Source organism: Pempheris klunzingeri, chromosome 10, assembly GCF_042242105.1.
Source record: "Pempheris klunzingeri isolate RE-2024b chromosome 10, fPemKlu1.hap1, whole genome shotgun sequence".
NCBI lineage: Eukaryota > Metazoa > Chordata > Actinopteri > Acropomatiformes > Pempheridae > Pempheris > Pempheris klunzingeri.
The window spans coordinates 12758153-12783431 of NC_092021.1; the positions used below are offsets into that span (position 1 = coordinate 12758153).

General features: G+C 42.3%; 2 protein-coding genes across 2 annotated transcripts; one reads left to right on the plus strand and one right to left on the minus strand.

Annotated features, from left to right (window-relative positions):
- Positions 1-426: 426 nt before the first annotated feature.
- LOC139208158 (GRIP and coiled-coil domain-containing protein 2) lies at positions 427-23873 on the minus strand. The gene is made up of 24 exons (XM_070837750.1): positions 23703-23873; positions 22876-22938; positions 22676-22760; positions 21737-21816; positions 21514-21618; positions 20837-21329; positions 18127-20018; positions 17653-17716; positions 17380-17480; positions 16940-17038; positions 15645-15764; positions 13856-14020; positions 13574-13678; positions 12137-12299; positions 11642-11742; positions 11202-11279; positions 10932-11069; positions 9038-9159; positions 8370-8546; positions 7918-8126; positions 5776-6003; positions 5139-5278; positions 3241-3442; positions 427-2601 (listed from the first exon to the last, which is right to left on the minus strand). The coding sequence occupies exons 1-24, from the start codon at positions 23706-23708 to the stop codon at positions 2528-2530; spliced, it is 5010 nt and encodes a 1669-aa protein (XP_070693851.1). The 5' UTR covers positions 23709-23873; the 3' UTR covers positions 427-2527.
- tmem223 (transmembrane protein 223) lies at positions 3896-5562 on the plus strand. The gene has a single exon (XM_070837751.1). It carries the CDS (start codon positions 4032-4034, stop codon positions 4848-4850), a length of 819 nt encoding a protein of 272 aa, XP_070693852.1. The 5' UTR covers positions 3896-4031; the 3' UTR covers positions 4851-5562.
- Positions 23874-25279: the final 1406 nt, after the last annotated feature.

The following is a 25279-nucleotide window of genomic DNA, read 5'->3' on the forward strand; positions in this document are numbered from 1 at the left end:
CTGCTCCCTGGGAGGTAATAACATGTTTACATTTCCTCCCAGTGGCAGACACAGTAGCTACTATTTGTTGTTTCCTCCCCTGACTGCGTCACGATACTAGAAACCACATATATTTCCTTAAAAGGAAAGCCCCTACACCCCCTGCCCTCCTTCAAGAGGGATCAAGACACTCATAGCAAGAAAAGAAATGCACAACTACAAAGGAAACATCAGTACACAGATTAAGTCTGCAGCTGTCCCTCCTCTCTTGTGCCGTCAAAACCTGTGTGCTTCTGCAACATAAATCTTCATGCTGAGATAAAGTTCTGTGATGTGGTTGAAAAGAAACAAAAAAGGATCCCTGCTGCTGCCTATAATGATCAGCAGATGTGAAATTTGATATCAAAATGCGCTACAATGATAGAATAAGCAGATTAAGTCCTCTGGACCATCCATGTTACTTTATTTTAGTTTACAGTTGGAAATAAGCAGAGAGAAACACAAGAACAGTCTCTGAATTAAGTTGTTCCACAGTGAACTAGCTGATATGCTGTAAATACTCATTCACTCTCATACACATCTGATTTTATAGTTACAGTAACCCATCGTGGTTCCTGCTGACATTAACCTTCATAAATATAAAAGCCTTCGATAAAATACATTCACTTATGCTGAAGGAATCACAAAAAGCTGCCACTGGAATGAGAAAATGAAAAGGCCGGTTATCTTTATTACTGCTAGGATGTGAGCAAAAATGTATTCCTGGCATGTGAGAGTGGGTGGATGAGTGTTTTACTTTAGCGCAGAATTGTGCCTTTTCTTTCCCCCAGCTCCACAGGGGAGGCCGGAGGTCGTGGTCAGACGCCGTGTGAAAACAACATCCATGGGTGTGATTGGGAGACTTCCTCAAGGACACTTTAGCAGGGCGGACGTGTTTGCTGTCACCATCCTTCAACAAGACAGCTGCGAAGATGAAGTTGCCACAAATCTTTCATGTTCAGTGATCAAACAGCAGCGCGACACCTGACAAAACCACACAGTATTCCCAAAATAGACGTAGAAAACTATTGAAGTAATCATTTGGCGTGGAATAATAATGACCACAAGGACATATCACACAGAAACACACAACAAAATCACAGACCAATAATCGCTACAGGATGTGAGATATCAAAACTCAAGTAATGAAAGTCAGAAGTGCTGATTTCAGTCTGTGAGGCATTAGTAAACGACTACTAAATCAGTCAGAAACATAAATATGCTGTAAATATGATAATGCCAGTCCCTGAACCCGAGAATGTAGAAATGCCCTCCTCCACATTCTCCATATGCTGAACCCACATATTTAACACTACTGTTTATCATTTCCCAAAGCACGCTGAATTTAAGATCTCTCTTTTTTTTTTTTACCTTCCAAGCAGCAACTAGTAAAAAAAAAATAAAAGCAGGGGTGACGTTTGCTCTGATGTGTTGTGCAACTTTCTTGTTGCAGGGAACTGCACGGAGAGAACGGCTGCTTCTAAGGTACGAAAAAAAACCCAATCAGAAATCTTTCACACTACAATGTGAAATGCCCTTGAAGATTGTTGAAAAAAAAAAAAAAAAAAAAAATCAAAGCACGTGTGATTTGTACCAAAAGAGCTGACTGGTATTGTTCTTAGCTGTGCTACACATATTAGACACACCCTTTAGAAGAGCAAGTCAAATCTTGCAAAGTAATCAAACGTCTGAAAAACATATTCAAGTAATATCATGCCAGTAATAACTCCAGAGCTACCTCCTTGATTAATTCTTCCTCCCACAATTGTGCACCTCATTCACATTATACAGTGTTGAGATTATAACATGCTCTACAAATGATGTATTATATCAACTCCCAATGGTTTCTTTTTCATATTGCCTTATGAGCTCCACTTCGAGGAGGCCTGACCCTCATGTCCAGTAAATGTTGGTATAAATGCACGCGTCAATCATAAGAGTAGGAAGAAAATGTGTCACAGTTAACACCCACTGGTGAGAGACTAATGGAACTATTGCACTGCAAATTTAAATTAATATTAAAGTCCAATATTTTGGTTTTATCTCTACCACACACTTCCTCACTCTTCTCTGGTACATTCCTTAGTCGCCTCTCTTGTCAGTGTCCCTGTTACAGGATAACTGTGATGTTTTTGAACCTGGGCCATATTTTTTTTCTTTTTTTACATATTTTGGGTTTAAAATGACTGGTAGGTACTTTGTTCGGGTGCTGTTGTCCCAAAGGATTACATTGCAGCCATTGTAGCTCGTTTGACTGCCAATCTCTGCTGTCAGAGGCGATCTACTGGACCAATTTTAAAAGTTTTTGTACCTATGAGTCATTTCAAACCTAAAAAAAATCAAAAAAATCAGGGACCGGAGTTAAAAATGTCTGAGTTATCCTTCAACATCCCGCGTTTTGTCACCATTTCGAAGCATCACAGCTCAGTCCAGGTTTTCACAGACAAGGGCCCAGTGACACTTTAGTATTGTGCTCCTGTTGTTTTTGTTGGTTGGTTGATCATCATGTCTATCTGATCCCAGACCAGCTGTGGAGGTAGGAGGTCCAGCCTGCGCCCCGAGTCCTGGACCCCTCTTCTTCACCTGCACAACGGAGATCAGAGAATACCCATTTAGATATAACGGTGACATTATTGACAGTGTATCTTGTGGCATTAATCATGATCAACAGATCGTTTATTAGGACTTCAGGTCACTCAGATGTTGTGCCTGTGCATTGCTGTGTTGTGTAATGTGTGATTAAGTGCTATGTACTTGTGGCTGTGCTCAAATACATGGAGACAAAACCAGAGTTTATTAGCAGTTTGGCCACTTGTCAGATTGCTAGAAAACTGTAGACTGGTATTACTTTATATAAAAAATCTTTTTAACAACACCCAAACCAGTAAATTAATCAATTCAATTGATTTTTATTTGGATAGTGACAGTTTATGACAAACATTATTTCAACATTTCTTATAGATCAGGTCAAGACCAAACTCAAACTCAAGACCCAATGATTTGAGAATTCAAAATTAAGGATTCAAGAATCTCAACATGAGCGCCAGGCAACAATGTCAGTGAAAAATGTCTCTTTAACAGGAAGATCCCTGAAACAGAAGCCGGCTCAGGGTGGACGGCTTCATGTCGGGATGGTGTTATGTGTGGTAGAGAGATATTATGTTTTGTTATAATCTCTTATTATATTGTATGTTTCACAAAACCCCTTCACCTCGTACATACCTTGTGCAATGGCACCCAGTTTGGCTTTCTCCTCTGGGCTGAGCTGCAGCATCGTATGAATGACGGGTAAAAGCGCCTGCCTCTCGCTGCCAGATTGCAAGAAGATGAACTGCAGCAGGACGTTCTTCAGGTACTCCAGGTTGGCCACACTCTTCTCTCTCTCCTGATTTCGCTCCAAACGACGCACCTCATTCTTCAACAACTAGAAGGTAGCACACATCAGCAACTTGAAGTAACAAAGTCCTGATCTTTGACAAGGTCCATGCATTTAACATTCATAGCTTCCCAAAATCCACAAAGCAACCTACACATCAAAACCCCAACTAGTGTGGACACGATATATTATTTGGTCAATAGGTAAAAGCCTATAATGAATATGCCCTTGACAGAATATATGCCATATTTAAGTACAACATTAAGAGGTGAAGAAGGGACAATGGGAATAATTATGCCACATTCATTTTGATCCAGTATAGTATATATAAGCATGCGCAATGTCCGTTTCTTAATTTATTTTATGTTGTTTTGCTTTATTGTTAATATATTTTGCGCCTGTATATATCTCTATACATATAATAGGTGGCTGCGACGAATTTTGTTCAGAGCTGCTTCCCGTACGCGAACCCCTTACGTCACACATAACAAACATGGCGCTGCCGTTGTCCGCTGTGTTGGGAGAGAAATGTTAAAGCCAAAACTCGAGTTGTGATAAAGATTTCTGAACGTGTGCTGTCACAGATCTCTGTTCAAAGAGGTGTGGGAAGATTAAAGCTATTTATCTTAGTGGAAAAATGGGTTTCGAGCGCCTTTTCAGCGGGGCACTCGGGTGTTACTGTCGTCAGTTTCGACTCGTCAATATTCAGCAAAAAGTCTCTCAAACTGCGTCCATATGGACACAGAGTTCCCGGAGCACAGCCACCGTGTTTAACCAGGTTATGTGTGTCGCAGGTCTGCGCAGCAGGATACTCGTCCACACAACCCGCCTCGGCGACGCTCACAGCCTGCTGGCTGCCCGCCGCAGCCTCTGCACCTCCGCCCAGGTCTCCAGAGATGTCACCCTGTTTGAGCACGACAGGACCCGCTTCTTCCGCCTCTTCTCGGTCTTCTGCGGCGGCCAGTTTCTCTTCTGGACATACCTGGCCCACTTCGCGTATACTGGGCTCAGAGACACAAAGGCCGCTACAGAGAAAGGGGAGGTTGAGGCGGCCTCCTCCATCACCACCACCGCGCTGGCTGGGATGTGGAGCGTCGAGATGAACCTGGGCTCCAGCGCCTGGAGGTACGGCTTCACGCTGGGCTGCCTGGCCATAGGAGCGGGGCTAGTCGGGGTAGCGAGTCTGTTTTGCCGGCGCTCTGTCAACCAGGTGGTTTTACACAGAGGCGGGAGGATGGTGACAGTGGTCACACAGTCACCTTTGGGACCAGGCCGAGGCAGGAGAATAACAGTCCCGCTGTCCCAGGTGGGCTGTTACGCTCACAGACACGAGTCCCCCTCATTCATCCCCCTCAGGATCAAAGGACACAAGTTCTACTTTCTTCTGGACAAAGAGGGGACCGTGACTAACGTGAGGCTGTTTGACACCACTGTCGGGGCGTTCCGGCCTGTTTAACTTGTGGTCTTTACACAGCTGCCAAAACTATGTCGGAACACTGGTCTGCAGATGAGATTTTATATGGCTGCCAAACAAAACTCCTGTTTGATCATCTCTTGAATTAAATAAAACCCATGAGAATTCATGCCAAGTCCATTTACTTTCAGAATGAATACTTTTAGATGGGTTAGAATTAAAACAAAAAACTACTTAGAATAAACATAATTGAACAATATGAATGGATTTGCGGTGAATTAATGTATGTGTTCTTTCTGCGTGTGTGTGTGCTGGTGTAGGTTTACATACAGTGATCTGCTCCATGTGAACAGCATTGGTGGCTTCGGTTTCATGCAGGAGGCTGTTCATATGCTCTATGCTGCGGGTGGCTGTACTCAGCCTTTGACAGAGCTCTTCTTTGGTCGGCTCCACCGTCCACACAAAGGGCTCTAGAGACCAAACACACACACGAGTCAAAAATTGAAGAAGTCATGGGCATTAAAGCAAGTGATCATGTCTTTATATGTCGCTACAAAAATAGAATAATAAATAAATAAATAAAGACAATCCCTCCAGTGAGCAGTGAAGTAGAATTGGACTTCCTCATGAATTTTCCTTCCTTGACCCAAACAAAGTTGGCAACAGGATGAATGACCAACTGTTGTTTTTGATGCTTGTGTCTGAGATTGAACATGGCACAGATGCTGGAAATTGAATAAAGTGTTTGAAACTGCTTGGAATTGTTATTGCAATAATATAATGAATCGCTGTCTGACTGAATAGTTTGCTTTTTAGATAAAGAAATACTAAAAGTCAGAGAGACCCAAATTGCTTTTAGTATATGTTAAAATGTTAAATTTGACTTTGGAAAAGGAGCAGGAACCCTGTGTACATGGTGCTATTATAAGCTGAACCACCACGGATGCACCTCTTATTTCAAACAAACCTTGTTTGGGGTCTGGGGACATGAGGAGATGCTCCAGGGAGGGCAGGGGTGTGAGAGCAGGAGAGGGGCTCTCGGTCTCAGTGGTCTCCATGCCTTCACCCTCCTCCCTGGCCATAGACTGGAGGTCACTTAGGGCCATGAGTCCCAGCCCTGCCTGGCTCTGATCTGTGTTTCTGCGCTGGGCGTCTGATGCCAGGGGCTTACGGCCAGACTGGGCCGACACTGAACCTGAAACAGTGTCAAGCAAATTTTTAATAGACTTTTAATAGATGAATAATAGATTTTTGAAAAGCACAGAATGAGGTTAAATGACAGAAAAACACAGTTAAGGGTGGGTTACAAAAACTAAGATTAACTTTAAAACTGGATTAGAATCACGTTAACCTACAATTACAGCCAAGCTTGAAACTTAGTGTTTGTTGTCAGTGATCATGTTGTCACTGAAATAAGACATGTAGTGCGTTTACAGTGATATTTTTTAGTGTTCACTGTCGTTAAAAACTGAATTAAAAAGCAGTGTGATCAATCTCTCATCACATGTAACAGAATCCCTACTTAATTAAACACCAAGCTGTGAGTTAGTGTCCCGCTTCACTGTGACGACAGGGGGCACCAGATTCACTCTGGTGTTCACCACTTCATCTGGCATAAACAATGACAACAAGTGTGAAGAGAAGGGCTGAAGCGTGAGGTGCTTGAGAGAGTGGGTGGACAAAAGACAAGACTGTGATTAATGGACCTGAAGCTGAACCAATCCCCTCACCTGCCCACCTCCTGTCTGGCGCACTACCTCCTCTCCCTGTGCAGCTGAGAACAAGACGCTGAAGCCCTGCTACAGGCAGATACTAGGGAGTTTTTGTGTCTGTCGATGCATTCAAGTTTGACCAGATTTTGTAGTCTGATCAGGGTTCAGAAAGTCTTACAATTAGGCTTCCTGTTTCTTGATGGCTCAAGGCCAATCAGACAAGTGGGGAAACTTAATCTTTAGCCTATAATGTGTGATATACTACTACTTCCTATCCTTCTCCGCACTCCTGACACAACACTCTTTGTTATAGAGAGCTTTAGGATGTGCACAGATTCAGTCACTCAAATATTGCTGGTAATTGTCATCGTCACTGTAAAAGGCTCAACAAGGAGGAGGGCAGTTTCAAGGTAAAGCTAGTTAGAGAAGGTTTAGAGTAAAGCTATGAGGGAAAAAAAAGACAGATTCATAGACAAATGAATTTCCTGGACGTTTTGTGAATCAGATAAATACTGACCACAGTCTCAACAACAGAGAGAACAGCAGAGAGAGAGAAAGCTGCTGCCTTCATAGGTTTTCTTGTAAAAGACTGTTTTTGGAATTATGCACTGTTTGGATTACAGAGTAAATGGGACAGAACATGTCAATGACCATAGATCAGTTTTACTGTTACAGTTGATTCATAAAAAAATAAAAAAATTAAAAAATTATGAGGCCAGTAAAAACTGTTCAGGGGCCAGCAGTTTTACGACCCACCTGCCCAACAGGGCCAGTAAAACACGCCGAAGTGGAACCACTCTGCATTTTCGCTGTTATTGAATCCAATTATAGTGGTGAAAAGGCTGAAATATGACTTCCAGTGGAGGCTAATATCGGCCCTGTAGTGTATATCGGACCAATCCTTGCGTGCGTGTGTGAGTTGCTAATGATGAGTCTCTCCAGATGCCACAGTGAGCTGTTTGCCCCACGGAGAGGCGGGAACAGAGCTGAGGAGCCTCGCCAACACCTGGCTGTAATGAAGTGACAGAGAAGGAACACGCACTCCTTTCCTAGTCATTACTATGTGTGTATTCGCTGTTTGACTCCAGGGGGCAGCTGTGTGGGAGGTGATGAATGTGATTCCAGCGCTGCTTTACTGATAAACACACCAACACCCCCCTTCTTTCCTCCGTTATAGCTGCCATCGTTCCTCTCATAGAAAAGAAGAGTAAACGAGGTAGAAAACACTCTTAACACTTGGTGCTTTGATGGATCTCTTTATACGATTCCATTCATGCACCTCTTATTTGAGCAGCAGTCACTCATCCATTCCCACTGCTACCTTATGTAAAGAATCAGATACTTATCGTGTTGTTAAATTTAACAGGATCAACTTTGTCATTTGCTTCCATGCTTACTGCTCTGGCTCTGCAGGTTGAAGAGCTGCTCCTCCACACGAGTTAGCTGGCCCTGCAGGGTCTCCACGGTGGCCCGGTGGTCTTCCTGCAGCTTCTTCAGCTGCTCCCTGTAGGTCTGGCGCTGGGCCTCGACCTGGGAAGACAGGTCAGCCTGAGCCTGGGACAGATCTGACCGCAGAGCCACGTTGTCCGACTGCACTGACAGCAGCCTGGAGGTGGAGACAGAGTGAGCGCAATTTAGAGGAAGAATTTAGAGACCACTAATTAGGTCAGTAGGAATGAGATATCACAGGAAAGTGGAGAGATGAGTGGAAATATTTATAATAGAGAAAATAGCTATAATACATAATAAAAGCAAACATGGAGGATCAGAGAATCAACATGGTGGTGCGGTAAATTTTTCAACAAGACAGGATCAACAAAAAATCAGCCTTTAAATCAAGCCAGCTCACCTCTCGCGGAGCTCAGCCTCCTTGCTAATGGTTTCCTGGAGGATTTTGTTGTGCCTCTCCAGCAGAGTGTCGTGCTCAGTCTGGAGCTGCTGCAGCTCGGCCATGCTGCTGTGGAGGCTCTGCTGGCTCTCTGCCAGCCTGGACCTCAGCTGCTCTACCTGAGAGGACAACTGCTCCCTGCCAGACACACCACATAATCATTATATTCATATATCACCCGGACTGACGTGTCTAAGTGTTCATCATAGTCCATATTTTGGCACTTGCCTGGCTGTGCATCTGGCTGATTGTTTCTATGTTCTTCAGCCTCTTTAAGGCCAAAACTTAATTAATTGAGTTTTAAAGGATTACTCCTGTATTTTTACAACTGGGCCATAATTTACAGTTTGGATTTGCACCCAAAAATGGGCTACAAGGGCTGTAATATAATCCTTTTGAGCAACTGTGCCTGATCCAAGTCTTTCAACTAAAAGTGCTGGTAGTTTCCACTGACAGCCTCAGATTATTTGAAGGTGTCAGACAACATTACGGACAGGATCCCTACAGAGACAGACCTGTAAGATCCATTCCACTGAATATTGGCAAGATGCAATTCACCATTGCCCTTTGTGATTGCGCCCCTGTATCTTCCTGTGTCATGCATATGTATCACAGGATGTTGCTCTTACCTCTCTAATTTGCCAGAGTCTCCGTCGCTCTGGGTGGTGGTTTTGTTCTTCTGCTGTTTGAGCACATTGTGGACTCGGACCTTGTAGCTCTCAAACTCGCCAGCTGTTGCCATAAGCTCAGTCTGGAGTGAACACAAAGATTCAGAGTAAATAGCAGTAAGCAGCCCACATTATCTGTGGATTATATAAACCTTTCTGCTCCCTATAACGAGGAAGTAAAAACTACACCCGAGAGAGTTTTGACAGAATTTTACCCTCTGTTGATAATGATAACTTTTAATGGTATAGCACCTTTCATGCATAAAATGCAGCTCTAAGCTTCACAAGTATGGCATTAAAAAAAAAACATAATAGACAGATAATACAAACAAGATATCCATGGAAACAGGATAAAAGATCCAAAAAAAAAAGATGCTTTTCCTGCTTTTCCAAGACAAAATGTCTGCCGTGAAAAGGGTTTACTCAACAAAGCAAATATGAGACAAAGAGTTTGTTTGTGTGGGACAATGTGGCAGACGTTACCAATGCAGACAGGGAGTCTAACAAGTTTGATCTGTATCCTTTGCTCATAGTGCTGTAGTTAATGTGCAGTTAACACAGACATTCCAATGTGCATCATACTAATTAATATAATAATACAAGTGTCAGTTGCCAGATCATTTTTCTATATAGCAGGTGTCAGACAGAGACCATTTTTCTCTGACTGACTGAAAAAACAGCAACAAAGCCGCAATTAGCGCCTTAATCTACTGTGCTGGCTTTACTGCTGAGGGTTTGAAGGGCACAGAAGGCAGTAGGAGCACAGCACACGCTGCTGAGTCAGCTATTTCCAAACATGTACTTCAGTAATGCTTCAGTTATTGATGGCAGCTTTCCCTTCACGTCTGTCCTGCAGTGGTTTGACTTTTGAAAACTGTAGCCAATGAAAACGCGGGATATCGTCTCAAGATGTGGGACGAAAGACAAGGGATTACAATGCTGGGCACTCCCAAATAAGGCGGGATATCTGGTCACCCTTTTTCAGCCATCTAACAGGGTTTCACTCCTATATTCACACGCTGATAAAAAATCCATTTATAAATATCTGACACTGTGATGTTGAGTTGCTGTTAACAACGAGACAAGAGGGGACAGGAGGGAGACCTAAGCAGGATGATGAACCGCAAAGGCAGGATAATAAGTGCTGATTGAGGGATACAGCAGGTAAAAGCCAGAGGGAGGCTGCTGACAGCAAATTTCATAACTTCTATATAGATTCGCGTTGATATAAAAGGAGGTGGACAAAATATTACGAATACTTCTCAGTGAAACACAACAAAGTTTAACAGCAACACAAACTACAGCCTCCCAAATGACCTCTCAGGGATGGTGGGAAAATGTAGACGTTAGTGGCTGTACACTGCCAAAACCGTGTAACTTAATTACAGCAGTTACATGACAAACATACAGTAGTTGGTGGGCAGTGACTTTCCGTGCTGGGGCCCTTTAAATATCAGACATTTCCAATGACTTCACACTCTGCAGAAACAAGCAGTTGATTGATCGATTAGTCATTTGACAGAAAACAGAAAAAGCTAATTTTGATGATTGACTGTTTGTCATTCTATAAGAATAAGTGCTGGTTTCAGCCTCTCAAACAGAATAATTTGCAGGTTTTATCTCTTTTATATCACTGCAATTAAAACCTGTTGGACTTTTAACTGTTGGTCAAAGCAGAACAAGCACTTACAAGATGTCAGCTCAGGCACTTACCAATTGAGACAGACATTTTTCATCATTTTTTGACTTTGTGAAGATTAAGTGATTCATCAAAAATAATTGAGAGATGACTAATGTTGAACCCCAACAAGCAGTTAAAAGGAAAAATTGAATAACCGAATGTGTGTGTTTGAACCTTAGCAGTGTCTCTGTCTTGCTGCAGGCTGTTGATGCGCTGCTGCAGGGAGCTGCTGGTTCTCTGCTGCTGTTCCACCGCAGACCTCAGCTGCTCCTGCAGACGATGGCGCTCGGCTGTCAGCTCGCACACCTCGATCTCAACACACAAACACACACACTCACTTCAATATGTGACTTGTTAAGAGTGAAATGTTGATTTGTAAAACTATAGATTTAATAAAAAGGACCAGCTGAGAGAAGCTTTGCTGGGAAGTGCTGGCTGTGTTACCTTGGAGCTTTCTAACTGCTGCTGGTTAGCCTCCAGCTCTCCTTTCAGAGAGGCCTGCAGCATCATGAGGGAGCTTTCCTGCGCGAGTGCACGCACACACAGACACACAGACACAGACACACACAGACACACACAGACACACACAGACACACACAGACAGACACACACACACACACACACACACACACACACACACACACACACACACACACACACACAGAGAGTGAAGTTTTAAATGCATACACCCATATACTCAAACACAGCAACACACACAAATCATTAACTACTCCCAGCATCTTCATGGCTTTCTCCACAATCATGCCCACACATCGTTGCATAACACTATTTACATTCATCAGGCAGCAATGTTACATACAAGTAACAGGAAATCCTGCGACACACACACACACACACACGCACACACACACACAGAGACAGACCTGTTTCTTGGCATCAGCCAAGTCCTTCTTGGTCTTCACCAGCAGCTGTTTCATCTTGGAGGTCTTCTCCTCCCCCTGGTCCAGCTGGGACTTCAAAGACTCTGGAGACACAAATACACCAGCACAGGCACATGTGCACGCACACAGACAGCAAAATAAAAAATGGTTTAAGTGAAATATATACTGCAGGCTTTTTAATTAGGGACATATCTTTCAATATTTTGTCTTCATAGCACAGCATGACAGTGTACAGCCTCAAGAAAACATGGAGAGAGACAGAAAAATGAGTTCCATGGTAGATGGTGAATCATTAAGGCTCTCCAGGAATAATAAATGTTTACCATCAGTGAAGCCTGGAGTTCCCAGAACACTAGCATCAGACCTGTATGCATTACTTTTTCAAAATGGAAAACCTGGAGTGTATCACAACATGGAGTACAAGCCTAGCTAACATTGTGGAAATTGTAGTGATGTTACTCTCCGTCTCATACACACCAATTTCCTGTTTGAGTGTGCCCTCCTTCTGGGCCTGTGTGTTGATCTGGGCCTTTAACTCTTCGGCACACTCATCTCTCTCCAAGAGTCTGGCGTTGAGTTCTTTCACCAGCCGTTCGTAGTCGGCCATCTCCATGTCCAGCAGAGAGCTCTGCTGCGCCTCCTAGAGGGAGAGCCAGCACACGACATCATTACACAGAGCAAAGCGAGTCAGTCAGTCAGGTCATTTAGCGCAAACTTTGACGGGAAAAAGACGTCATTTAGAATTAAAGCTCATTTTCAAATTGACAGTTTAAGCTGTGCTATGTTGTTAGATTTTCTGACACAATACCACAATAAATTTACGAAGCCAAAATAAGTTATCCAATTATATATTATTATATATTGTCAAGTAAGAGACATGGATGTGACAATACTATGCGACATGCTTTACAAGAGATCTGGGATTGAGTGTGTGACTGGTGGGACCCATGAAAGGCTTAAGGGGACTGTAATAGATCTGACAGTAATTTAGGACCTGACCTTTAAAAGAGTAAGAATGAATTCTTGAGACATTACATAAAAGAAACCTTTTCCTCTCAGCATGGTAAACTTTGACTCTTATCTTTCTTTATTCAAGCTATATATATATATATATATATATATATATATATATATATAATAAAGAGTCAATAAAGCTTGAATAAAGAAAGATAAGAGTCAAAGTTTACCATGCTGAGAGGATGTCACTATTATCATGTATCAGCTGTATGCTTGCATGCAGATATTGTTTCCTGTGCTCCAGCCTCAGCCCTTTTCCCTCATCCTCAGGCCTTTTTTTGTGCACTCGTGAAATGTCTGCTCTAGTTTTTTTGTGCAATAACCTAGTCATATATATATATATATTTGTTGTAATTAATGCCACTGAAGTTAACAGTTAAATGTCACTATTATCATGTATCAGCTGTTATTATACAGATCAGTGAAGAGCAGACAGGAAATGGGTGAGAGAGGGGGGTGGGTGACATGTAGCAAAGGGCCCACACTGAATTTGAACCCTGGCCCCTCCAGTAAGGACTGAGCCTTGTGGTATGCACTCTACCAGGTGAGCTACAGGTGGACGCGACCATTATTATCCTTAATAATAATCTAATGATAGTATTTAACTTGAATATACTTCCTCAGTGTACCTTTATCTTTATTACTTAATTTGTTTTTCTATACACTCAAAAAAATACAGCTGGCAGCTTTCATGTACGCCGCTCTACTATGTAGGTCTCCACTAATGGAAAAGAAACAGCAGCTCCTGTGCTGTGGGCTACAATTGCTCTCTTTCTCTCTGAGAGGTGCTGCTGTAGCTGGAGGCCGGCCATCATCAGTCCAGTCGCTTGACTGGACGGGCCCTCAGAGACACTAGTGTCTGAAAATCTGTGTGCGTGCATGTGTGTGTGTGCGTACCTTGCGTAGCTGCTCCAGCTCCTGGGCAGTCTGCTGAGACTGCTGCTGCTGCTTGCGGAGCTGGGCTGTCAATTCCTCTACCTCCTTCATGGCAGATGACAAGTCCTGGACAGGCGAGCAAATAAAACACACGTACACACAAAGTGGCCTTCAGTATGTCATATAAAAGGGTTTTAAACCTTAAGAGAGGTTTGGTCAAATGTGAATCGGATTTTGTTTAACCCACTGCACGTGGTTTTATTATAAGATCAGCTCAGAGTATCCATCTCTACTTATTTCTACCTTGATCTTCTGCTCTTTTATAGCTCTCTCGGCCAGCAGGTCTCTGTCCAAACTGGCGAACTGTCTTTGCAGCTCCTGGTTTTGGGCTTCCAGCTGCCTCACTGTGCTCCTTGCAGTTTCGATACCAGCCAGCAGGTCCTCCTTCTCGCTGCTCATTGTCTCCGTCTGTAAAAGCATGAACAGTTCAAGTTACTATCCCCGTCGGGTGATACGTTTACATACCCAAGGTGGCAACTTGTCGGGAACAAGGTGATTTGATGATAAGAAGGGGTGGCCTCCATACAGAGGCACAGTTTTTACTCTTATATCTTTAAGTAATAAGTCAAATATTCTCTGCCTCTCCTCTAGTTGCGATCAAGGGCATCTTGAGCATGTTCACCTAAAAACTACATCGACCATGCACCTTTGAGGAAACTTAGTTAATGATGAGCTCAACTTGAAAGTTGAAAATCACAGTTAAATACAAATAGCGTTGTAGATCATCGTTTCACAGCTTCCCTCAAAGGTGCACGGTCCATGTAGTTTTTAGTCGAGCTTGGCTTAAAAAGCCCTGCCCTCACACTCAAATAGCCCCTGCTTTGGCTTAGATTTGCTCTGTATGCTTGCATGCAGATATTGTTTCCTGTGCTCCAGCCTCAGCCCTTCTTCCTCATCCTCAGGCTTTTTTTTGTGCACTCGTGAAATGTCTGCTCTAGTTTTTTTGTGCAATAACCTAGTCAAAATTCCCCAACCAGTAGAATGCGGGGTGTAGTGTTGACCAATGAAATGATGCCTGCCTCACTGTAGCCGTTTTATTTGTCCATGTGCACAAACTGTATGATTGCAGTATGCAGTTTGAGCAGAAGCAGAGAAAATCTAAGTGCAACCAGGGACTACTTGAGTGTGAGAGCAGGGTGTTGGAGGAGCTGAAGGTGAATTCAATCAGTCACTCTCTCAAATTGGAAGGACCGCGCTCTTGAGTAAAGACAGGAAAAATAGATTGTATTGTGTTAACTGTAGCTAGGTGTCACTAATTACTGTTTTATTTGTTGAGAATATTCTGTGATTTTCTTAAAGTCACTGAAAACACAATTTCGCACTGGGAGAACGCTGTTTTACTTTACAGATTCATGGTTTTCACCTGAAAATGCACATGAAGGCAAAGGCACCAAACCTACACGATCACAAAGCGACACATTTGAAAGTCATTCATGCAGAACTGACAGCGGCAGGCTCTAAGGGCTTTCTCTGCAAGGAACACTGAACCAGCAGCAGCAGCAGCAGCAGCAGTAGCAGCTACCTCCCATCATCTGTCAGCCAAACACTGAAACTATGATTGGTAAACAGAGACGTCCAGACATACTCTGAGATTCAGTCTGCCGTCCCCCCCTGAGACCCATGAGCGCACACTAGAATAAACCTGTGTCTCAGAAAATGATGTTGCTCTAGCACACAGCAGATGGAAGCTATACTTCGCTCCATTTACCTGCCTGTTGTCCTCTCGTTGGAAAGAAACAGTTATGGGCTTTGGGAGAGGAGTATATATAAACAAAATTCCTCCCTAGCTCACCCAGTCACATCTGATGGGCTATTTGTGGGCGTTGGGCTGTCAAGCATAGCTGGGCATAAGTGTCGCTAGCTAAAATGACTCACTGTAAATCAGATGGAAACTGAATTATGCGCGAAGTATTGGAGAGATGTATTGCTGGACAAAGTGGCACTGTTTAGATTTACTGCAGGCTGAGAGCAGTTTGTGTGTTTGTTAGCAGTAATGTGTGGGTGTGTGTGATTGAGTGTGTATCTGTGGTACCTGTGTGACAGCACTGCTGAGTCGTTTGGTCAGCTCAGCAATCTGTCTCTCTGCCGCCTCCACCTTCTCCCTCTCCTTATCCAGTTGCTCTGTCTGCCTGTCGTAATCTATCTGCAGGTTCTACACACACAAAAACACATATTCATTCATTACTGGAAGCCGGCTGAGCCGTTCAGTGAAGGTAAACACCATGCATCTCAGATAACAGCTGCATTTACATTTGAGCGTGGGACAAAAGTCTCATTAGACACAAGAGAGCGGTTTCCTTTCTGATGGAGACACAGTCGTGGAGCACAAGGGGCTGTTTATGGAGACCTCTGGTAGAGACATGAAGTCGGTTTCAAAGTGGGCACGCATCCGCTTGCCAATTAGCATATTAGGAATGCACAGAATGAATTAAATGTGTAACGATCTAAGCTGTCAGTTTCATTTTGTGTTATCAGAAAATGTAATCACTTAAATGGTCCATCAGATGGAGTCACGTTTCATACAGCATGGACACCAACGGTTCTGCCTTTTTCAGCCAGCCATGGAAGTAGAACAAGGCACTGTGTAAATACTGCCATGTGTTGTCTATATTCTATACTCTCAGTCAAACACTGAGCAATATCAATTCTATTACATACATATTGGTAGTCTTTTGTGGAATCTGCTGTTATATTAATTGAAATAATTACTCACAGTAAAATAAGCATCCCTTCTGCATATTATGTGAAACAACAAGGCTTTTAACTCAGATTTTGGAGGGCTGATACACAGCCTACCACACAACAGTACAGTGATAATAATTACTGACAATTAATGATCACTGGTTAAGAAATTAATTCATTTAAACGTTTTTCTTTTTTTTCTAGTACCTTAAACATGTTTTGACTGAAGGTTAGTCTTTTGTTGCTGCCACTAAAGACACAAAAATCAACACAAAATCCAAATTTCTAATTAATGTGTTAATGTGATTAAATGATAGAAATTTGTAGTTTACGGAGAATGTTTAATGAAGGTTTTACTCATTCATTACACTTTTCAAAGTAAACAATGACATAAAAGGTATTCATGATCACAGCTCTGTTCACCACTGAGTTTCCATTCTGTAGCCAGTTAGACGACCAAAAATTATACACGTCCATCAACCTGAAAACAAGGCGGTTTTCCATTTACCTTTTAGTGGATCTGATCTTTCCACCAAACAGCAGCTATTTGCAACAATGACTTTATGGAAGTAACCTTCGGTAAGATGCTTCACTAAAATGTCAGAAAGTTACAGAACTCAAAGAGGATATCCTGTGAAGTCTTACCTTGTAGCCTTCAGCACCATGGATGATATCTTTCATAGAGCTGTTCACTTTCTCCCTTTCTGCTTTCAGTGATTCTACTTCCTCCTTGAAGGTTGCAACCTGGAAAACAAACAAATAAAGTACAGATTAATCTGTGTGCAATAATCTGATCACTCAGGAGAACATTTATCTTTAATCTCTATTTATCTAGTGTCCTGGACATGAAACATTGCTCTCTGATACTATAAACTTCACTGTAGAGTCTGATGGCTTTTTCATATTAGAATTTCTGTTACATTTTCTGGCATTCACAGTTTTAGAGTTTGTTTCCCTGCTCCCAGCTGATTGTTTAACCATTTTAACATAAGGATTTCTGTGCATTTAACTTTATCATGCTCAAAAGTCAAATTCATATTGTCAAATAAAGAAAAGCAACATTTATAGCTTTTGCTTCATGCTACCTCTTTCTTGCTGATGTCCAGCTCCTTCTTTGCTTTGATGGCCACTGCCTTGATTTTGTTTATCCTCTCGTCCTTTTCTTTGTGTTCTTTCTCCAGGAGAGCTGAGGGGAGCAGCGGTTACACAGTCTGAGTAACATTCAGAATTTAGAATCTATAATTTGTCATCCTGGCTGAGCACGCAATTATTAGAGTTTTTGAAGGACCATATATTTAGTGAAATAACTTGCTGAAGAAATATTAGTTTATTTTCCTCATTAAGTGTCACCTCCATACCTATTTTCTTTGTGATCTCGCTGTCTGTGTTTTCCTCAGAGGAGGCAGGCTGGGCAGCAGACTCCTGAGAGAGTGACAGAGCAAAAAAAGAGAAATTAGGGAGGGAGAAAACAGAATAAAAAGCACTCTAATCACACATCAATCACATTGTTTTTGAAAGGAAGCATTGTTTTTTGTTTTTGAACCTGCTAACAAGTAATATATTTGCTAATACTCAATAATTTCATAATTTCCATAAGAAAAACATTCCCCAAACATTTTTTTTTTCATCAGAATTGCAGTCCAGCTAGAGCGGATAAGCCTAACAGATCAGTCATTATCACATCTAATCAGGCAGTTAAAGCAAAATATGTTCAACCACAATGTATTATTTAGAATATTTGACAGCGATTATGATGAGTGATTATAATCAGAACAACGTTATCTGTCAAATTCACACATCTTTTGGGCTGACACATCAGGAGCCCCACTCACCTGCAGAGCAGCCATCTCGGCCCTCAGTTGAGCGATGAGGGAATCCTTCTCTGCCAGCTGGTCTTTGAGCTCTCTCCTCTCTTCCTCAACATTCTCCATCTCTCTGCCCTGCCCTTTCTCTGCCTCTTCTTTCTCTTCAGGAATCAAACACATTTGAGCCTGCAGTCTCTGGTTCTCCTCACTAATCCTCTCATTGACAGACTTCATATCCTCCAGGTCTTTCTGCAGCCCTTCCATATCCTTCACCACCTCCTCCAGGTTGCTCCTCAGCATGTTCCTCTCCTGCTCCAGGTCCGTGATACGAGCCTGCAGCTCCCTTTGCACCTCCTCTGGTGTCATTCCCCCTTGAGCCTCTTCAAGACTACTTCTCAACAGGCTCCTCTCCTTTTCCAGCTCATCCACTCGTGCTCGGAGCTCCTCAGCTTCTTCGGTGGAGTTTGGGACAACTTCAGACTGATTTTCCTCCAGAGCTGTGATGGTGGCGCGAGCCTGCTCAGCCTCCCCCACTAATGAACTCAAGTTCGCCTCTAGGAGCTTCTTTTCAGACGTCTCCTGCTCTAGCTGAGCCTCCAGAGCTGCCAGCTTGGAGCCCAGAAGCTCCTTTGTTTCCTGAGCTTCGGACAGCCCAGACAATGCCTTCGCCAATTTCTGATGGAGGTCAGTCTTTTCTGTGGAGAGGTCCTTGATAGTCAGCTCTAAAGCAGAGACTGTCTCCTGCCTTCTTTCCACCTCCTCTTTCAGTTTCTGCTCTATGTCTGCCCTCTCTTCCTTCTCTTTTTTCAGGCTTTTCATCTCCTGCTCTTTCACCTCTCTACACAGAAGTACCTCTTTCTCTTTCTCCTCCAGCAGCATCTTGAATTCTTTTGTTTTCTCTTCGTTCAGCTGTTGCATTTCCTCTTCTCTGTGCTGAAGCTGGGATTGTATTTTGTCTTGCTCTTCAGTCAGCGTGCTGACCATCTCTTTCAGGTCTTGGTTCAGGTTTTCCTTCATCTGCAGCTGGGAGAGGATCTCCTCATTCTTGCTTGTCAGTTTCTTCACAGATTGCTTGAGCTCACAAGCTAAAGCTGTTTGTTCCTCAACAGAGGACTGGAGTTTCTGGTCCTCAGCCTCAGAACCTTCAAGCTTCATGTTCAGGTCTTGTACGTTCCTCATCAGAGTCTCTTTCTCCTCTGTAACCTCTCTCACGCTCACCAACAGTTCATCCTTCTCCTGGCTAAGATTTTCGATCTTGTCTTGGAGCTCCCTCAAAGCACTGGCCCCCTGCTCCTTCATGGCTTTGTACTGAAGAACAAAGTCTTTCGTCTTCTCACACACTTCTGTCTCCATACCTTGCAGTATGTCTCTCATGTGTTGACACTCAGCCAGGGCAGAATCTCTCTCTCTGGTCAAGGCCTCACACTGGGCCATCAGCTCCTCTGGATTCAAGGGGTTTTGGTCCACAAGACTGACTGCTGATTCTTTGGATTCAAACGGGGAAGGGTCCTCTTCATCTTTGTGTGCTTCACTCTGTTGCTGGAACTCTCTTTGGACCTCTTGTTGGTCAGGGTCCAGGCTTGCGGCTGTGTCATTGGGAGCACTTTCCCGGGTCATTTGCAATTCATTGATTTTGAACTCCAGCTCTTCTCTCTCCGTCTGGAACTCCTCTTTGGTCCTCTCCAGCTCTGCCTCGAGCTCACCCTTCACATTACTGAGCAGGGTGAGCTCATCCTGTAACATGGTGCTCTGGGCTTGAAGTTCTTCCAAGGCTGCTTTCAGTCTTCCGGTCTCTGTCTCCTCTCCATCACCGTGGCTGGAGTCACCCTGACTGCAGCCAGACAGCTCCAGCATTTTGGCGATCCCTGAACCACGGGCAGGTTCCTCATCTTCCTCTTGCACATCCTGGAGGTAGCTGTCTGGAAAAATAAAAGTAATGTTTGCTGAAAAAGTCATCTTATGTGTAAACATATGTACAAAAATAATATATATATGATAATACAATTATCATATATAACCATTTGTTCATTACTTTGTTAATTTATGAGAAGACTTCACTGCAACAGATAAAGCTCCTGTTCTGACCTCTGTCTTTAAAGGATATTTCGAAACCTGAACCATATTTGATTTGACATATTTTGGGTTAAAAATGACTGGTAAGTATGAAAACTTTTGGAATTGGTCCAGTAGATCATCGCCACCAGCAGCTGAGAACGGATTTTTTTTACATTATTAATTACAAAAACAGTAATTCTACATAGTAGTTGTTAGTCTACTGTTGTCTTGAACACTTTTATTTGTGTAATTGTGTGACTTTAGTGTTTTAAAGGGTTGGTTTGGATCCAACACAATATTTGTTTAACAAATGAACTTAGTAATAAAGGCAGCAGTAGACCACACGCTCCCATGTACGGTGAGGTTTTTGTCAATGGAGTCTGGTGGGTTTGAATAGCATGATACGACAGCTGTTTCTAGTTGCACAAAAAGGATCTTAAAGGTCTATCTCTGTAGGGATCCTTTCCATAATGTTGTCAGACTCCTTGAATAACAATCTGAAACCCATCAGGGACAAAAACATACATACATTGTTCCTCGCCTGTTGTTGGTTGCTGGTGGAAGCTTTTGGACTATTTCCAAAGGTTTTTGTACCTACCAGTCATTTTGAACCCAAAATATGTAAACATTTGAGCCCAGGTTTAAAAACATCAGAGCTAGCTTAAATGAAGTGCTGTTATACCTTTGAGAGCGAGCTGCTCAGTTAGCTCCTCGTGAAGCAACAGGAGACGCTCTCTCTCGATTTCACAGTCTTCCTCCAGAGCCCTCATTTCCTCCTCGTGCTGCAGACTCTTCTGCGCCAGCTCCTCCTTCAGGTTCTCCACCTCCTGATGGGACTCTGTCAACTCCCTTTCATGGCTCTCCTGCAGCTCAACAATCTCCTTGGATTTTCGCTCTTGGATCGTTTCAAGTTCAGTCCGAAGGTTTTCCAGATGAACTTCTAAGCTGCGGCGGACTTCTTCTGCACTGGCATGTTCCGCCTGGCACTCCCTCTCTCTTTCACTCTCTCTCTCTCTGTCACTTTCCTCTCGCTCTTTTAGTAATTTCTGGAAATACACTACTTCTTCTTGGTGTTTGTTGCTGGATTCCTCAATGCTGCTCTCTAGAGTCTTAATCTTCCTTTGGTGATCTTCTATTACATGGTCAAGCTCTCCTTGCAGCGCCGCTAGATCTTCCTGCAAAAAATAAGTTATGTAGGTATGTTATGGCAGTTTCATCATAAACATGCATGCATTAATGAATGGACTTTATAATTTACAGAAATACAAAGAAATGTCAACGAATGTTTGGAGTAGAATTCAGTGAAACTGGCTAATTCGCCAGTGTTACACATCATACAGTATCTGCGTTGTATTTCACCTTGGCTTGCTGCTTAGTCTTCTCTAGATCTTTACGAGACAGTGCAAGACTTTGCTGAGTTTCTGCCTTCTCCAGTAGTAAGGCATCCATCCGCTCAGTCAGCTCCTATTACACACACACACACACACACACAATTCTCATGACACAGAACGAAAATGAAGTGCAGCATGTTAAGAGAAGAATATCTATAGCAGACACATGAGATGCTGCCCTATAAACAAACCTGTATCAGAGTGGAGTCATCTGAACTGCTGTTGTTGTTCTTGGATTGCTGTTTGAGGGATTCAACTTCTTTTTCCAAATCTGAAAAGTCACATACTTCTTAGGGGTGGTGAAAAAAAAAAATCGATTCCCATAAGAATCTTGATCTCCCGTGATTCTGAACTGATTCACAAATATCCAAAATCCATTTCATGAATGTTAGTTGAAGTGATGCTGACGAAACCAAAAAAGTGGAACTAAACTGCGATGGCAGTGCGACACAGGGACAATCTACCGTGCACACTTCGCTTGTAATCCATTTTCATATAAAGCAGAGTTGCAAGCATTTTGCTGAATTAATGACTAAATAATTCCCTTTGTGAGACAAATGTGAAATATATTGCAAACCTTCAACACTATCAATCTGAGACTAACGTCAACGGAGCGGAGCAGCGATCAGCAGTAACAAACCAGACTGATTGGTCGACAAACACTGCATTTAACACCTTAAACCAACTTTGAGGGGAAGACAGTAGCTTGGTGCTCAGTCTGCTTCAGCACCCTGCACCCACTCAGCATCTCTCCCCCTCATTTCATTATTAACATACAGACATGAGACTGTAAGATGGTGCTCAAAGTAGCTTTTTAAAATGAAAAGGCTGCAGATTATTTATATAATATTTTTATTATAATAATATTTATCATAATATTTATATTAATTGGCAGTCATGTTTCATATAATATTTCAGTAAATCAAGGACATAGTGCACCCTTGTCCATTCCTTCATTCAAATGAGAATCAATTCAGAGTTGATTCTTGATTCAGAACCGATCAAAATCAGAATCTTGGAATCATAACCAAATCAAATCGTGAAATTTCCAAAGTTTGACAGCCTTAATACTAATACACTACTGGCCTACAGAAAAAACTAGCGCAAGCTTCTACGGCCTTTACAGCTACCTGCATATCTGCCCTTCATCTTCTGCATGGCAGCCATCTGCTTCTTGGCAAATTTGATAAGGTCATCTTTGGACAGTGTATCCAGCTGAAAACATATTATTAAAAAAGGAGACATAATCAATGCATATCTAGCAATGAATCATGTTATACACATTTAAACACAGATTTTGATAGCTTCTTTATGCAATACTGTGCAGTACCTTTGACTTGGCTGCACCTGCTGGTGACTGAGCCACAGACTCTACTCTGGTGCCACCAGGGTCCTGTTTCAGTGAAGGGAAAAAGATCAAATGACAAACCCAGCTAAGTTCACACTGCAACAAACACATTTAAAAGGAAGAGGAATAATAACACTTTCAGGTATGCTATACTTTTCCTCCTATTCGTTTTCCAACGCCTTAAAATGTGATAAAAGACCAGCCTCACAGTCAGCACCGTATTTCCTTTGAAAATTCTGAAATATAATGTTGCTCTGCTTGTAGGCACAAGTACATAGTTCATATAACCATGTTTTAAAACATCTTACGTTTTATTAGGAGACACTTTTCTATTCGGCATACATAAACCAAATAAAATAGCTTTAAGCGATGTGAATGGCGGATTTAAAGAGCGTCAACATTTACACAAGCAACATAACACTCGATGGCGGAGGCGAGCAAAGTCACTCACTTCGGAAAGCTGATTTGTGAGGTACGATTCGGGGACATGGTTCATTTATGCATGTTGTACCAGAGGAGTGTAGCTAGCTTTGTCGAGCAACGTAACTAGATATTCAGACCATTTAAATATCAAGGTTTGGAATTGATTTCTTGTGTTTAAACAGCATATAATGTGTAACTGGATCTGCTGCAGGCGGTTAGTGTTCCCAGCCCTGTTTCAAAGTCCTCTCGCCATTAAACGTGAGTATCTTAGCACCGCTACTACAAACGACAGAGCATTTTATTACTTGCTAACTTGAAGATGCTGTAAACGCATTACTATGTGTGGCTGAGTGGCTAAAGCTAATTAATCGACACTGAACATTTACCTCCATCTCAGTCGAAATTTAACAACTTCTCCGTCGTCTGACAAACGCAGAGAGATAACCGGTGAGTCGACCGGACAGAATCAAAGCGATATGTCGAATAATTTCCGATTTCTTGGGGGTTTAGAACGAAAACATCACCTCTGTTTTGGTTTTGAGTTAACTGGCTAAAGCAACGACTAGCTTCCGCAAACGTCAACCAAGTGACGTCAGAATAATTTACGTCACGCATTCAACAGGATACTGAACGAGACCAGCAGAGACCCAAAATAAACATCTATTTTTGGTTTTCTACCGCAGTCTTTTGCATATTACAATATCCACCTATCACATAAATACAGTATTACCACTATTGCACGGTTATTGCACTGTATATGTGACAGTGTTACCCAGAGGCAAGGATGTCATTAAGTGCACAGCACATGACCTGGTGTCTGAGGGCTTCCAGCATGTGACATTACTGAGTCATGAAAAGGTCAAATAAATCCCTTTAACCTGCTTTGACACAGCACCCACACAAGACAGAAGAGTGAGTGATAAATAGGTATGGTGGCCCATAGCCGCAGGACAAATTGGCTGGAGCCACATATTAAATATACTCTTGTTACACAGATGAGTAACATTTCATTGCATTTTAATACTTGAATCCATTATAAAAGTACATTACACATGTGGCTTGAAGGGAGTGCACGTGGCACGTCACAAGGAGCAGAGGTAGCACTGCATTGATTTAGTATATTATAGTATTGCTTTTTTAATTGTTTTTTACCTACAGTCCGCTAACAATGAGCATATTGTGGGTTACACATCAGTGCACTGAAGAAATGCACCATTTGTAGTACCAAAATATGGAATAAAAAAGAAATAATGCAGTAAAATAATACAAGTATGTTATGAACTATGTTATGAATGTGGATTGTGGATTAATAATGTCCAAACATTTTCATGTTTTCTAAATTTGATGCATCCTACAATGTATAACTGCTACAAATGTGGATGGTAATTCTTATAACCTTGGTGCACAACCTAAATATAAAATATAAGATAAAATGTAACATGTAAGATTTTGATGGAACACCTCTATACCTCCATACTTTTGTACAACCTAACTGTTGTTTATTAACTCCTTTACTCCTTCAAATAAACAAATGTCTCATTATTTTAGTGTGTTGTAAGTGTTTTAGCTAAACATCATACTTAAAGGTTTATTTACTGGGTAAAAGAAGAAGCAGTAGCTTGGGTACAGTGCATGTAAAAGAAATATGTAGCACGTCTTCATGTGAGTTGTTCATTAACACGTGCAGTGGAGTAGTCAGAATAACATATATACTCCTAAATGACATCAAACATGTGCCTTAGTGATATTTAAACATATTTTCCTTGATGGACAACACAAGATCTTGATTAGGAAGATAGAAGCAGTGCAGAGAAATATGCACATGCTGACACATTGGTACATTCTGTAGCTAAGAACTGACAACTAACTGTTCTGATTGTTTTTTCACTGTGTATGCGAGGCCGTACGGGGCATACAATCATCCCAAAGCTGTCTGCTGCTACCATGTTGTTTTTGGGACTGC